The following is a 15,116-nucleotide window of genomic DNA, read 5'->3' as shown; positions in this document are numbered from 1 at the left end:
GTGCTTGGGTCAGAACCTCAATACCCCCGCCCCCAAGATGGCATTGCCTTCCGGGCTGCTTGTGAGGCCCACGGGCGGGCGATGACAAAGCAGGGGTAAGCATGGGGCTCCGGACTCCCACCTCCCCGGTCCAGGCAGCAAACGCCAGGCACGAGCCTCTCCCTCCGGGCCGCGCGGGGGCGCTGTGGCCGGGCGGCGGCCCGGGGCACTGCATGGTCGCGGCGGGGGGCGGAGGGGCGGCCGCGGGCAGTGAGGGGGGCGGGAAGATCGCCGCACTTCCGCTAGCCGCTGGCTCGCTGGCAGCGTCTGGAGGCGACGGCGGGAGCGGAGGGACCGCGCGGCCCGGGGTCTCGCATTCCCCGGCCCCCCTCCGCCCCACTCGGCCCGGACCATGGTTGCCAGGTGGGGGGCTGGCGAGGAGGGGGGGGCGAGTCCACGTGACCGAGCCCCGGGGCCACGTGACTGCCGCTCCTCAGCCGGGTGGGCCGGGTTGGTTCCCAGCTGCCGGGCGGTGGGCCCGCAGAGCGCTACGCGGAGCCGGCCGGGGCGCGCGTGGGTTTGCGTTCTTTGGGGGACTTAGGGAGTGTCAGGCGGAGGAGTGGGGGAACCCCGGCGTTCCGGGAACCTGGAGGGCGGGGGTAAGGAAGGGGCGCCGCCTCTGGCCCGAGCAGCCGGCGAGCGCTGGAGGGAACAGAGGGAACCTGTGTGGCCGGAGGGGCGGGTCCGTCCCGGGGGAGGGAGGGAGGGAGCCCTGCCTGGACGGCGCCGGCCCCCCAAGGAGAGAGAGAGGTTCTTTGTCCCGACTGGGCTGCAGCTGAAGGGGGCGGGGAGGTGACTCCGGGTCCTTCTTCAGTGTGGTCCCCCCTGGAGATGATGTGGATAATGATCTGCACCTTAATTCTGTGTCTGCCCTCCCTGCAGGTGGTGGGCAGTGGTGGTGCTGGTTGCGCTCCCTTCCCTGGGGGCAGGTGGGGAGACCCCCGAAGCCCCTCCGGAGTCCTGGACTCAGCAATGGTTCTTCCGCTTTTTGGTGAATGCTGCCGGCTATGCCAGCTTTATGGTACCTGGCTACCTGCTGGTGCAGTACTTCAGGCGGAGGAACTACCTGGAGACAGGTGTGTGGAGAAGGGGTGGGGAAGTGTGCTAGGTCCACATTAAGAGTGTTGGCCATCTGTCCAAACAGGGACGTGTCCAAACAGGAAAGGGAGGGAGGGCAGCAGGCCTGACCACAGGGAAGGCCGGTTGCTCTGGAGAATTTGAGGCGCTAGGGAGAAGACTGGGGCTTGACCTTGTGTGCCTTCTTCAGGCAGGGGCCTCTGCTTCCCTCTGGTGAAAACTTGTGTATTTGGCAATGAGCCCAAGGCCTCCGATGAGGTTCCCCTGGCTCCCCGGACAGAGGCTGCAGACACCACTCCTACTTGGCAGGCCCTGAAGCTGCTCTTCTGTGCGGCAGGACTCCAGGTATGTAGGCAGGCAGGCAGGCTCTGCTTCTCTTTCTGTGTTGGGTCCTGGGGGGCAGGGTCTCTGCAACCAAAGTTTTCACCCTTCCAGTCTCAACAGTGTGCTGGCTGGTTGTGTCCCCCTCCTCCTAGGGGCACACCATATTCTTAGACTTGGTTGGAAGAAATGTCTTTTTTCCCCCTCCTTTCTCTTTTTTTCTGTGATTTCTATTGTCCTATTATTACACTTTTCCTGCAGTGTGTTTCATGTACTGTAAATCCACTGATAACAGTTTGGGGGGAAGCTCTTCAGTCTTCTCCCACACTGCATGTGAAAAGGGATGCCAAGATGCTGACCTCATGGCATTTTTGAGTAGACACTACTAGTTTCACCTCATAGAACATGTGAAATTGATAGGTGTCTGACCTTCTCTAAGAATTCTTGTCTCCCTGAGTGGGGTGGAAATAGGAAAATATTTGGGGTGGAGTCAGCTCTAACGTGCCCTACTGTGGGGACAGACCAGGGTCTGGGCAGCTCTAAAGCATTGGTTGTTGTGTTTCATACACACTTGATTCCCTACAAGATGAATCCAGGCTTGAGAGGGAAAGGAAAACTCCTAGTTACTTACAGAAGAACCAAATTATGCATGCTATCCTTCAAGTCATTTAAACAGCATTCTGAGGAAGAGGGAGGTTATTGATATCCTTTTTTGCCAAACTTTTTCTTCTTTTATCTTCTTTATCTCCACCCTTCCTCACCCAGGTGTGTTACCTGACTTGGGGAGTGCTACAGGAAAGAGTGATGACCCGCAGCTATGGGGCCACAGCCACATGGGCAGGTGAGCGCTTCACAGACTCTCAGTTCCTGGTGCTAATGAACCGAGTGCTGGCACTGGTCGTGGCAGGCCTCTACTGCCTCTTCTGCAAACAGCCCCGACATGGGGCACCCATGTACCGGTACTCCTTTGCCAGCCTGTCAAATGTGCTTAGCAGTTGGTGCCAATATGAAGCTCTCAAGTTTGTCAGCTTCCCCACCCAGGTGCTGGCCAAGGCCTCTAAGGTGATCCCTGTCATGCTGATGGGAAAGTTGGTGTCTCGGCGCAGCTACGAACAATGGGAATACCTGACAGCTGGCCTCATCTCCATTGGGGTCAGCATGTTTCTGCTGTCCAGCGGATCAGAGCCCCGAAGCTCTCCGGCCACCACACTCTCGGGCCTGATCCTGTTGGCAGGTTACATTGCCTTTGACAGCTTCACCTCAAACTGGCAGGATGCCCTGTTTGCCTATAAGATGTCATCAGTGCAGATGATGTTTGGGGTCAACCTCTTCTCCTGCCTCTTCACAGTGGGCTCCCTGCTAGAGCAAGGAACCCTTCTGGAGGGGACCCGCTTCATGGGGAGACACAGTGAGTTTGCTGCACATGCCCTGCTGCTCTCAGTCTGCTCTGCATGTGGCCAGCTCTTCATCTTCTACACCATTGGACAGTTTGGGGCTGCAGTCTTCACCATCATCATGACCCTCCGTCAGGCCTTTGCCATTCTCCTTTCCTGCCTCCTCTATGGCCACACCTTAACTGTGGTTGGGGCACTGGGGGCAGCTGTGGTCTTTGTTGCCCTCCTGCTCCGAGTCTATGCCCGGGGCCGCTTAAAGCAACGGGTAAAGAAGGCTGTGCCCATCGAGTCCCCTGTGCAGAAGGTTTAAGGGACCTCAGTGGCAAAGGGAACTAGGACCCTTTCACCATACCTTACCATACTGTTTTCCTCTCCTACTGTAACTTCTCAGAGGTGGCTGGCTTGAGGGCAAAATGCAGGTGTTTTCTCAGTATCACAAACTAACTCTGGTTAGGGGTAGGGAGGCCAGGAGGCAGCCTTCCCCTTTTGCCTTAAGTCACCAGTCCTCTAATAGGCAGGATTCTTGAGCCCCAGGGTAGAGGACAGTCCTCAGTATGGAGATGGGGGTATCTTCCAGAGCCTCTTGCCCCTCAAATTCCCCTATGTCATACCCTATTGGCTCTGCCACCAACCTCACCTGTGCTTGTCCCCTGCCCAGACTAGCCACTTTTATAGACCCCCTTCCAGAGAAATGCTTTTCTTACTCTGGTGATTTTAAGTGGAATGCTGCTTTCCTAGGATAAATGGAAGACGGTGCTGTGCTAGGGGAGGGGGATGGGAAAGCCCGGCCCAGCAACACCACCCTCTATGCTCCTGGATCCCTAGGCTCTACTCCGTGAGCCAGTTGCAGGTTTTGGTACTTTGGAAATGTAACTTTCTGCTCTCATAATTTTTATTTTTATTAAATTAAATTGCTGCAGTGGGCTTGGTCCTGTGTTTTTGGTTGATGGTATATATAATAAGGGTGCCAGCACTAGTTCTCTTTAGTCAGTGTGTCACAGACTTCTTCAATGGCTACCTGGTCCGCAGTAATATTGATGTTCCATATAACTTTTACTTCTGATGGCAAGTGAGACTTGCAATAGGGCAGTCAAGGGAACTCAAAAGGAGCAAAACTGTATTAAAACTGCATCTTCTTTATTTTGCATACTTTAATTTCAGAACAAAATAAGAAAAAAAATACCACAATACACAACATCCAAACCTGATGTCAAACATGAGAAGGCTTGAGGCCCTTGTAACCTGTCTTAAGGCAAAGACAGGAGAGGGGGAAAAAAAACCACTAAACATCACCAGAAGAAACCAGATGGGCTAGGGCCACTCAGGGCCGCTGGGGAAAACATGAAGACACTACACAGAGGACACAAAGTTTGCAGGTAGAAACTACTAATCTACTTCTTCCATGCGAGAGGCATCCTCATCACCCTCAAGAGGGGGAATCTCATCAGGAACAGCAGCACTGGGTTCTTCTGCTGACACTTCATCTTCATCAATGCCTAAAAGTAGAAAAGAATGTCACGAGATTTGACCCAAGTAGCATTGACCTAAATAGCATCAAGTCAAGTCTGTCCATGCAAGACCAGTTCCCCAACAGGGGTGCTCACCTAGGCCTAGCTTGATCATGCGGTAGATGCGGTTGGAGTGGGTCTGGGGGTCCTCAAGTGAGAAGCCAGAAGAGAGCAGCGCAGTTTCAAACAGCAACACCACAAGGTCCTTGACAGCCTTGTCATTCTTGTCTGCTTCTGCCTTCTGCCGCAGAGTCTCCACAATGGGGTGGTCTGGGTTGATCTCCAGGTGCTTTTTGGCCATCATGTAGCCCATTGTTGAGTTATCCCGAAGTGCCTGGGCTTTCATGATACGCTCCATGTTAGCTGTCCAACCGTAGGTGCTAGTCACAATGCAGCAGGGTGAAGACACAAGCCTATTGGAGATTGTCACCTATGGATAGTCACAAACACTTTAGGTTTATTAAACCAGATTACCACTTTAAGGTATAATAGAGTTAATGGTATTTTAAATTTTATTCTCACAAGAAATGCTTTATCTTTGCCCAATTGTATTAAAAATAGCAACCTTAAACCTATTTGCTTATGAGCAAGAGATTAAGATGGCGCTACATTAGGTTGCTTAAAAAACCACTAATTGTGTAGCAACACAAGATCCTGAGGGAAACAGCTCTGAAGACATCTATTACAAAACAGATTAGTCCCAGAATTGCTTACCTTCTCAACCTTTTTATCCAAGATTTCTTTCATGAGCTTGCAGAGGTTCTCAAACTTAGCCTTGCTCTCTTCCATTTTCTTTTTCTCCTCTTCATCCTCAGGTAGCTCCAGGCCCTCCTTGGTAACTGAGACCAAGCTTTTCCCATCAAACTCCTTAAGCTGCTGCACACAGTACTCATCAATAGGCTCTGTCATATAGACTACTTCAAATCCCCGCTTCCGCACTCGCTCCACAAAAGCAGAGTTGGCAACTTGCTCTTTGCTCTCACCTATAGGGTTATTATTGAATGTGACTCAGAGACCAAAATGCTTCATTACCAGTTCCCAGGCATCCCCGAATGCCACCCCCGCCCCCTCCAGCCCCTACACCACCTCTAAGGACGCACCAGTGATGTAATAGATGGACTTCTGGGTCTCCTTCATGCGAGAGACATACTCGGAAAGAGAAGTCATTTCATCTCCAGACTGAGAGGTGTGATAGCGCAGAAGCTCAGAAAGGCGTCGCCGATTAGTTGAGTCCTCGTGGATTCCAAGCTTTAAGGATGGAAAGAAAAAAACCAGTCTTACTTGGAATTAACCTCTTACTCTTATGAATGAAAAATAAATCCATTGTAATTATAAAGAAAGTAAGCATTTGCTGTCTCCTTACCTTTAGGTTTTTAGAGAATGCCTCATAGAATTTCTTATAGTTCTCCTTGTCTTCCGCCAGCTCAGAGAAGAGCTCAAGGCACTTCTTAACAATGTTTTTACGAATGACCTTCAAGATTTTGCTCTGCTGGAGCATTTCTCGGGAGATGTTCAGGGGCAGGTCCTCAGAGTCAACCACACCGCGGATGAAGTCTGCAATCACACAGGGAAGAAAACTCAGTTTAAAAAAGGTAGATGGGGTCACCTAGATTCAGCAGAAGAATACATTTTCTTACAGAACTTTCATTTACTATGTTGCGGAGAATCCTTAACACATTGCTGACTGGCAATTTTACGCAGAAGTTATCTCATGTTACCGGCTATTTTTTCACCCTCAGGGTGAAGAGTCAAAAATTACCCCGAGTTTCAAAAACCGAAATAGCTAATGCAAGTGCAAACACCTCGTGAGCAGTCAATAGTGAGTTAATTATCTAAGACTTTAGTCTCCCTGAGAATGCTAAAGGCTTCATAGAACTTCACCCAACAACGTAAGACCAAGAGGATACTCACTGAGATACTCTGGTATCAACTCATCGCAGCTATCCATTATGAACACGCGGCGGACATAGAGTTTGATGTTGTTCTTCTTCTTCTTGTTCTCAAAGAGATCAAAGGGAGCCCGACGGGGGATGAAAAGCAGTGCCCTGAATTCCAACTGACCTTCTACAGAGAAGTGCTGAAATTTAAGATAAGCCAACAGCACATTTCAAGGTTAAGCATAGCTTTTTTAAAATTTTTATTTTATTTATTCTTTTTGGTACGTGCCCCTAGCGGGAACCGAACCCGGATGCTCCAAACGCTGAGCCAAACCAGCCAGGGCTAAGCATAGCTTTTAGAACCAACACCAAATAATCAAATTGTTTGGAACAAAGATCTTCCCTAAGCACTAGAGTGTAGGGTACTTTGACAAAAAGCTGTGTATTACCCAGGGGTCAATGAGTGTAGTCCAAGTCCAAACCCACAACGTGTAAGGTTACCGTGGTCAAAATAACATCATTGCATACAGGGTTTCTCACCTTGACTGCCAAGTGGTCTTCCCAGTCATTGGTAAGGCTCTTATAGAACTCTCCGTATTCCTCCTGGGTGATGTCATCAGGGTTTCTGGTCCAAATGGGCTTGGTTTTGTTCAGTTCTTCATGATCAATATACTTCTCCTTAATCTTCTTTGTTTTCTTTTTCTTGTCCTTAGCACTATCATCCTCCTCATCCGAGCCCACATCTTCAATCTTGGGTTTTTCCTCATCATCTTTATCCTCCTCTTCTTTCTCCCCTTTCTCTTCCTCTGCTTCATCATCACTAATTTCTTTCTCTCGTTCCTTCTCCAACTGAAGGTACCAAAGACAATAGTTTCAGAGTACAGAACACCAGGGAAAGCAAAAAACCAGGGACCATGCAATTCTCCAGAGCAGGAGACATCATGCATGTGAGGGTTTCCAGCCCATACTCACATAAAGGGTGATGGGATAACCTATGAACTGTGAGTGCTTCTTCACCACTTCCTTGACCCGCCTCTCCTCTAAGTATTCTGTCTGGTCTTCTTTAAGGTGGAGGATCACTTTGGTACCCCGGCCAATGGGCTCACCTAGAAAGAGACAATCAAAATGGACTATGAGAAAATGAAACTAAATGCAAAACTTAGTGAAAGGTTAACTGCTTTACAGATAGGATACTCAAGATATCTACTATAGCTTTCCCCAGAATTCTAACCCAGATACCTTTACACGAAAGCCAGCCTACCATGGTCAGCTCGCACAGTGAAGGAACCCCCAGCAGAAGACTCCCAGGCATACTGCTCATCATCATTGTGCTTTGTGATCACAACCACTTTCTCTGCCACAAGGTAGGCAGAATAAAAGCCAACACCAAATTGTCCAATCATGGAGATGTCTGCACCAGCCTGCCAAGAAGTTTTAAAAAGTTAAACTTTGGGGGCGGGGGGGAGCAAGCCATGGATAAATATGGTGTGTGCCTTAGCTGAAGCACCACATACCTGAAGAGCCTCCATAAATGCTTTTGTACCAGACTTGGCAATCGTTCCCAGATTATTTATGAGATCAGCTTTGGTCATGCCAATACCTGTGTCCACCAGAGTCAGGGTGCGTTCCTGGGGGTTGGGGATGATGTCAATTTTCAGCTCTTTACCACTGTCCAACTTGGAAGGGTCAGTCAGGCTCTCATAGCGTATCTTGTCCAAGGCCTAAAAACACAAATCACAATTTTTACAATTCCATCTCTTCTTTCAAAAAAAACCTTTTTTGGCTTGTTACTCTCAAATGTCCTCAATTCTGGCAACTCCTTGAGGTTTAAAAACCACATACAGCCTGGGCCGATGTGGCTCAGTTGGTTAGAGTGTTGTCCCATACACCAAAAAGGTTGTGGATTCAATCCCTGGTAGGGGTATATATGGGAGACAACCAACTGAGTTCTCTTTCTCCCCCCCCTCTTTCCCTTCTCTAAAATCAATAAGCATTATAGTGAGGATTAAACAAAACAAACACACACACACAAATGGCTACAATATCTCACCAACTATCCACATAGAGCAAGGCAAATGTTTTTTGGAATACCAGGTTTATCCCCTTCAAACAGCAGACCCCACAAAAATGCCAAAAATCCAAAACAAAACAAAAACCCCACATCAACCATCAAGAAGCCCAAAGTACTCACATCAGAAGCATTACTGATCAACTCCCGAAGAAAAATTTCCTTGTTGGAATAGAAAGTATTGATAATGAGAGACATGAGTTGGGCAATTTCTGCCTGGAAGGCAAAAGTCTCCACCTCCTCCTCTCCATGGTGCACCACTTCCTCAGGCATCTAAAATAAGAATTGTCAAGAATTACAAAGGAGCATAATGGCCCGAATTTAAGACTCCTAAAGTTCACCCCAATCACAATGAAAATGTGAAAAGATTTAGTTCAAACAACTTGATCTGAGTAGTATCCATTTCCAAGGCATTGAAGAACCTTTTCTTCAAACACTGCAGGATGTAAACTTAAGTCAGAAACCAACTGAGTAGGGAGAAAGCTGACCCGTTCCTAAACAAAAAAACAGGATCAGGTTTTTTGGAGGCCAAACTAGTGTAAGTGGTCCATGGGCCAAAAGGTTCAACATCACCTTGCAGCTTGTTAGACAGGCAGAATACCGGCCCCAACCCACATATCTCGAAAACGAATCCCAGGGAATCCACACACATACTTAAGAATGGTTATCACTAACTACAGTTCTACTACCTTTTCTGATACCAGATGGGAGAGAAAAAAAACCAAGGTCAATAATTCGACGTTAAACGGCAACGACCTGAAACTGCCCCCCCATCAGGCATGTGCTGCCTCACCGGGTAGGGAATAACAACCCCCGAGATATCCCTGGGATACCCACCTGGGGAGGCTATTAAAACAAAGAACCAATAAAGCAAAAGCTCAATCGTGACCCTTCAGCGTGTAACAAGTACAAGGCCAAACCGAACACAACTAAAATGGTGGCCTAGGTCAGCCAGGACGAAGCCCCTCACCGCTGGACAACTGTCGCCCGGGAACACGCGAGGAGGGGGCGCTACCGCGCAGCCTCCCTACCCGCCCCAGCATCCGGGCACCTGGGCGGGGCGTTGGGCTCCAGAAGCTTCCAGAACAATCTCAGCTCTCCGGGATGGGGGAGGGAGGTAGGAGCTCATGAATAGTCGTGCCCCCCACCCCCACCCCATCCGGACTGCAGGAAAGATCTGGAAGGAAGAACGATGGCCCAATGGAGGCCTAAAGCGTTCCCTGCCGCGGACCCTCACAAGCTCGAGAAACGCGTCCGACAGGAAAGGTGGCAAAGCCAGGACGACACCAGGCTGTGCTGAGTCACACCGAGCGCGCACACCCACCACCTGCGGACCCTGCAGCGCCCCACAGCCGCGTCCGGAAATGGAGGGGCAAAGATGGCAGCGTCCCAGGCCAGCACGTCCACCACGTGCAGCTGCCCCCTGACCCAAGCCCACCCCGCGGCCCACCTCGGCCAGGGCTCGTCGCCGCTTGGGGGAAGCCTCGCGGCCTCAGCACAGAAGGACGAGCAAGCTACAATCGGGAGCCCACTCCCAACACTCCCCCTCTCCAGAAAGCTGCCCGGCACATCCAAGGGGAGAAACGAAAACAACTCTAAATGGCCCTCAAAACGGAAAAGCCGGAAGGAGACGCCTGTGGCCTTACCTTGAAGGTGACGAGATCCAAGTATAGACAGAGCAAGGACGGTATTTGGCTCACAAACCGCAAGCGGTCTGCGCGGGGGTGACTCAAGAGGAGGGCTGTGTGTCCCCAGTCGCTCTATATAAGGCGAAGCACACCAGCTGCCCGCCCACAGATCCCTCCGCCTTAAAGGAGCAGGCCTGTCAGCCCGCACCTGCTGCGGCCCGCCCACCTCGACGTCGGGGCCCAACCAGGGCCGGAGGCGGGGAGGGGTGGAGGACGGGCTTCGCTCCCGCACGGAGCGTCGACACTCGTGTACGGACCTCCGCCTCCTCCCTTCCAGGCCGGGCCCCACCAGAACTAGAAATTGGCGATGCTCAGATGACAGAAGCAGTGGATATAGAAGCGAGGATCTCACTGACCACCCGTAAAACCTATAGCTTAGGCACCTCCATCCATGAGTCCCAGCCTCGAGGGACTCCTAAAAAGGGGGAGGCGGCCAATCACTCCGAACTTCGCCCCCAGGATCGACCACCCTGCTAGCCTCTACCCTACACATTCGTACGCCCCATAAAGGTAAGGGATTTTTCTCCACGGACTGGAATTCCAGGCTCGACAACGCGTAGCCGGGATCCCAGCCCTTTCAAGCGCTGGGGGAAGGGCCAGCGTTTCGCCGCGGGGCGTAGCTTCGGCTGGGGGTGTGGGGGCAACCGGCCAGGCTGGCGGGGAGGACTCTTTGACCGCGTGCGGCGGAAGGAGCGACAGCGGCGGTACTACGATTATTTCCAGCAGTTTCCAAGCCCGACTCCGAGATTCCGCCTGCGCCCCGCCCCCTTTCCTCAAGGCCCCGCCCCGCGCGCTGCGGCCGGGCCGGAATCTCCGCGGTGGCTCCGCCCCCGACGGGGTCCTAGGGAAGAGGTTGAGTTTCCCCAGTCTCCTGGACTGTAGGAAGCCGGCGGGACCCTCGTCGCCACCCGCCAGGCCCAGCTTGGCACTTCCTCGGGGGTGGGATGGAGCGTAAAGGTAATGATTGACCGGCCCCTTCCCCTCCCCCATCCATCACACAGCCCCCGGCTCCGCGGGCGCCGCCCTCACCGAGCCGAGACCGGCAACAGGGTCGCTACAGTAGGTGGGTGGAACGCAGTGACCTTTCCCCGTGCGCACATAGAGCTGTTTCTCAGTCTGGTTTCTTTCTTTTCGTCCTCTTCTCTGCAGCTGCCCTGACCTGGGGAGAGGAGGGTTGGCAGGGCCTCTGGGAGGCCTCCTGAAGAGGCCCGCTTCAGGAGGCCAGAACCAAGTGCTTTTCTTAAGCTGTGGCTCCGGAGCCCCTCGCCCGTGTCTGCCCAGCGAGCTGCCTGGCGCCACCCTTCTCCGGGCTCTGCCATTTGCGTGCCCTCCAGCTGACAAGCTGTCTTTGCTTTTCCAAGGCCTCATGTTGGAAGCCAGAGGGACCCAAAGTCCCTCCAGGAAAGATGGAAGTTCATCAAACTCCTCCTGGCCCATTCTGTCAGACCCTGGAATGCTGGGCGGGGGGTTCCCCCACCATCCCCTGCAGTCCTTCACTAGCCTTGGTGCCCAGTCTTTTCTCTTCATGTTTTCTTTGTTCATTTGTTGAATTCCAAAGAACAAAGGACCCGAGCCTTCCTTGCCCCACAATCCAGACCTAATCACCCCTGCCACCACCACCCAAATTTCATCTCGCTTTACCCATCTACTTTCCTTAATTATGGTCTGTGAAAAGTCTGAGGCTGAGAGATGTCAATGAGTGTGGGAAGGGACATGATGCTGCTGCCAGGAAGGTGCCAAGATGCTCTTGTTCAAGATGTTCCTGATCAAAATCTCGAACTAGGAGCATCATCCCTCAACACCCTCTGTCCCTCTGGACAGAAGAGGACTAGCTAATAAAAATTTGTCCCCTAGTTCACAAAAGGTATTCACAGTATCACAGCCCTGTGAAGAGGTTAAAGTGAGTCTGCACATTTTATGGACTGGGAAAGAAAGACTTCAGGGACTACTGCAGGGTGGATCAGCTCAGAGCCTTTGCTCCACTAACTCCCTTGCTCCCTGCTCCAGAAATGTAGTGGGAATGCTGTGTCCCCTCTCAGGACCCAAGTACAAAGCAGAGCAGGAATCGCTTCTGTGGATCAGTGTCAAGACTTCTCAGGGATGGGAAAATCTTAAATCTTGCATCAGCACAGAAATTCTACCTTCTCTCTGGAAGCCTTCCAAGATGACTTCTCCCACTCATTGACACTCACTAAGCCCCCACCCTGAGCCTCCTCACCTGGAGATGCATAAGAAGGACAGGGAGTCCTCAGCCCACTGGGGGCTGTTGCAGGCCAAGGGTGAATCATAGCAGTGTGGAGAAGATTGGAGACTCCCAGCTCAGCCTAGGGAAGGGAGCAGGCTTAGGGCCATGGCTAGCCAGGCTACGACATAGGTCTACTCCTAGGATAGAGGAAAGTATGGCAAGGCACAGCCCTGACAGGGACCATAGTCCAGGACCCCCTAAGGCAGGCAAGAGGAGCTGAAAGTGACCTTGTAAGTCACAGAGGGCCACAAATTCCATGATAAGAACTTCTGATCCTAAATTGGAGTGAGAGAAGCTACTGAAGGCTATTAAAGATGGCTTAAAATCATCTAGATCTCCAGAAGTCTATCCCAGCAGCACTTGCAATGCTTGATATTCCCAAGGTACCTGTTACTCCTGACCAGGCCTCAAAGATCCAGCCCAACCTCTTGCTTTTGGAAGATAGTCAGATGAAGCAAGGGAAACTATGGCCTGCAGCTGATAGTCCTGTTGCTTGTTTTTCTATTTTTACCTGTGGGTAAGAATAGTTTTTTCCATTTTTAATGGTGGGGAAAAAATTTTTTTTAAGGTAATATTTTGGCATGTGAAAAATAAGAAATTTGAATTTGTGTCCCATGAAGTTCTGCTGAAATACAGCCACATCAAGCTCACTTATTTACCTGTTGTCTCTGACTACTTTCATGCTGTAATGGCATGGTTGATAGTTGTGACAGAGACCATATAGCTTGCAAAGTCTAAAATATTTACTCTCTTACCTTTTTCAGAAAATGTTTCAGACCCCTGATCTAGCTAAAGCTAGGTGAGGTCTTGGAGGGAGCATAGAGACTCAGCCTGAGCAGAGGCCTCCTGCTGCTGCTTAGACTGGGAGTTATAGTTGGGCAGCACCTTTGGTGGGGGTTTCAGAGAGACCACTGAGGGGCACTTTGATAAGGGACAATGCATGAACAAAGCATCCAGAGGCATTGGGACCCCAGGGATTATATAATTGTGGGAAGTAGATCTGGTTCCTTAACTCCCAGAACAAGCATCCTCCCAAGCTCAGCTCCTGCCAGATGTGTCTTGTCAGTTCTGGTCCTTCCCAGTTCCACAGGGCTTACATCTCTGAATTCCACTGGAAATATGTGAACTGACATTCTCACAAGCCAATAAATATACTAGACATTCAGATGTATTAGACAATTGAGCAGGTCTGCATGGTCAGCCTGGGCTCCATTTCTTGTTTGTTTGTTTGTTTGTTTAATTTATTTATATTTTTTAATCCTCACCCGAGGACATTTTTCCATTTTCTGTTCAGGTAGAGTGGGAGGGGGAGAGAGGAACAGAAAGAGAGAGAGAAACATCGACGTGAAAGGGACACATCGAGTGACTGCCACCCGCACAACCAACCAGGGCCGGGGACAAACTGCAACCAAAGTACGTGCCCTTAGCGGGAACCGAACCCGGGTCTCTCCGGACCGCAGGGGACGCTCTAACCGCTGAGCCAAACCAGCCAGGGCTGGGCTCCATTTCTTTGCCTCAGTTTCCACATTCTGCTAGGACATGAGGAGTCACTTGCACAACTTTTGCTCATTTTATTGTTACTATATTTTGATGCTATGGCGAATGGAAATTTTCCTTCAATTTCTATTTCCCAGAGAGTTTGAAAAGCAATTGATTTTTATTAATCCTTCAACTTAATAAACTACCTTCTTAATTCTTAATTTGTCCGTCAGTTCTTGGTGTTTTCTAGGTACAACCTATCTATCATCTGAGAAGAATGACAGTTTGGTTTCTAATTTTTGTATTTTTTATTTCTTTTTTTGTAATCCTCACTCGAGGATATTTTTCTATTTATCTTCAGATACAGTGGGAGGGAGGGAGAGAAAGGGGGTGAGAGAAACATCGATGTGAGAGGGAAACAACTGGTTGCCTCCCTCGTGACCCTGACCAGGGCCAGGGATGAACCGCTACCAAGGTACGTGTCCTTGGCCCCAGTCGAACCCGCGACTCTTTGGCTGATGCTCTAACTGCTGAGCCAAACTGGCTAGGCCTCTTTCTTTTTATATTGCACCAGCTGCAGAACAATGAGTGGAAACAGTAATTCTGGGTATTCCTATCTCATTTCTGATCAGAGAAGGAAAACTTCCAGCACTTCATCATTGAGCATAATATTTACTTTTTCTGTTCCTAACTTGTTATACTTCTATTTATTTATTTTTACATCAGACGAGTAATGTGCTACAATCGTAACAAGATTTAGTGGGAGGCACATCTCATACAAAAGTATAAAGACCCAATCATCACACTTATGAACTACAAAAGGATTAACTAACTTGTTACAATTTTAATGTGAATGGGTATCAAAATTATTTTTATGCATTTATTGAGAATATCATTTAAATTTTTCTTTATATGTTTAATTCATAAATGATTTACTAATATTAGACTGAAATAATCTATGTCTTTAAAGTTTTTGTAGAATTCACCTGTAAAACTGTTGAGTATTATTTTCTGTATAGAAATTTTTTTTTTATTAATTTATTTTTGTAACGGATGTTTCTCCTTTTTCCCCCATTGACACCCTCCTCCCAATTCCCCCCTGGCCAACCCCGGCCACCCCGTCCCCAGCTTTGTTGTCTCTGTCCATTGGTTACACATACATGCATATAAGTTCTGTGGTTTATCTCTCCCCTTCTCCCCCACCCCTCTTCTGAGGTTTGTCAGTCTGTACCCTACTTCTATGTCTCTGGGTCTATTTTGTTCATCAGTTTTTTTTGTTCATTATATTACACAAATAAGTGAGATCTGTATAGAAATGTTTTAACTAAGGACTCAATTTTTTTTTTTTTATCCTCACCCGAGGACATTTTTTTCCATTTTTTGTTCAGATAGAGTGGAAGGGGGAGAGAGAGAGGAACAT

General features: G+C 49.8%; 2 protein-coding genes and 1 non-coding gene across 4 annotated transcripts; 1 reads left to right on the top strand and 2 right to left on the bottom strand.

The window, feature by feature from the left end:
* Positions 1 to 280: 280 nt before the first annotated feature.
* SLC35B2 (solute carrier family 35 member B2) lies at positions 281 to 3,742 on the top strand. 2 transcript variants are annotated; one of them, XM_036248212.1, is made up of 4 exons: positions 281 to 402; positions 922 to 1,115; positions 1,307 to 1,461; positions 2,203 to 3,742. In XM_036248212.1, exons 1-4 carry the CDS (start codon positions 392 to 394, stop codon positions 3,139 to 3,141), a joined length of 1,299 nt encoding a protein of 432 aa, XP_036104105.1. In that variant the 5' UTR covers positions 281 to 391; the 3' UTR covers positions 3,142 to 3,742. The 2 variants fall into 2 exon arrangements, with proteins under 2 accessions (XP_036104105.1, XP_036104106.1); XM_036248213.1 differs by lacking the exons at positions 281 to 402; positions 1,307 to 1,461 and having other exon boundaries at positions 1,035 to 1,115.
* Positions 3,743 to 3,947: 205 nt separating this feature from the next.
* Positions 3,948 to 10,063, bottom strand: HSP90AB1 (heat shock protein 90 alpha family class B member 1). The gene is made up of 12 exons (XM_036248211.1): positions 9,931 to 10,063; positions 8,408 to 8,557; positions 7,731 to 7,937; positions 7,478 to 7,637; positions 7,189 to 7,322; positions 6,757 to 7,065; positions 6,251 to 6,416; positions 5,703 to 5,893; positions 5,440 to 5,587; positions 5,054 to 5,322; positions 4,436 to 4,769; positions 3,948 to 4,327 (listed from the first exon to the last, which is right to left on the bottom strand). Exons 2-12 carry the CDS (start codon positions 8,555 to 8,557, stop codon positions 4,218 to 4,220), a joined length of 2,178 nt encoding a protein of 725 aa, XP_036104104.1. The 5' UTR covers positions 9,931 to 10,063; the 3' UTR covers positions 3,948 to 4,217.
* Positions 10,064 to 14,416: 4,353 nt separating this feature from the next.
* LOC118622147 lies at positions 14,417 to 14,521 on the bottom strand. Its single transcript, XR_004957962.1, has one exon. It is a non-coding gene; the product is annotated as a small nucleolar RNA U13 (small nucleolar RNA).
* Positions 14,522 to 15,116: the final 595 nt, after the last annotated feature.

This window comes from Molossus molossus, unplaced genomic scaffold (genome assembly GCF_014108415.1).
Source record: "Molossus molossus isolate mMolMol1 unplaced genomic scaffold, mMolMol1.p scaffold_m16_p_8, whole genome shotgun sequence".
Classification (NCBI taxonomy): Eukaryota; Metazoa; Chordata; class Mammalia; order Chiroptera; family Molossidae; genus Molossus; species Molossus molossus.
The sequence above is the reverse complement of the archived record's forward strand: the minus strand, read 5'-3'. Positions and strand labels throughout refer to the sequence as shown.

What these genes read in the sequence shown, in the direction of transcription:
- SLC35B2 (XM_036248212.1), top strand. An exon ending in GAGGAACTACCTGGAGACAG is followed by an intron (nt 1,116 to 1,306) that starts GTGTGTGGAGAA and finishes TGCCTTCTTCAG; the next exon opens with GCAGGGGCCTCTGCTTCCCT. An exon ending in TCTGTGCGGCAGGACTCCAG is followed by an intron (nt 1,462 to 2,202) that starts GTATGTAGGCAG and finishes TTCCTCACCCAG; the next exon opens with GTGTGTTACCTGACTTGGGG.
- HSP90AB1 (XM_036248211.1), bottom strand. Translation starts at nt 8,557, where the DNA reads ATGCCTGAGGAAGTGGTGCACCATGGAGAGGAGGAGGTGGAGACTTTT. An exon ending in CACTGTGCGAGCTGACCATG is followed by an intron (nt 7,323 to 7,477) that starts GTAGGCTGGCTT and finishes GTCTCTTTCTAG; the next exon opens with GTGAGCCCATTGGCCGGGGT. An exon ending in CATGATCAAGCTAGGCCTAG is followed by an intron (nt 4,328 to 4,435) that starts GTGAGCACCCCT and finishes TTCTACTTTTAG; the next exon opens with GCATTGATGAAGATGAAGTG.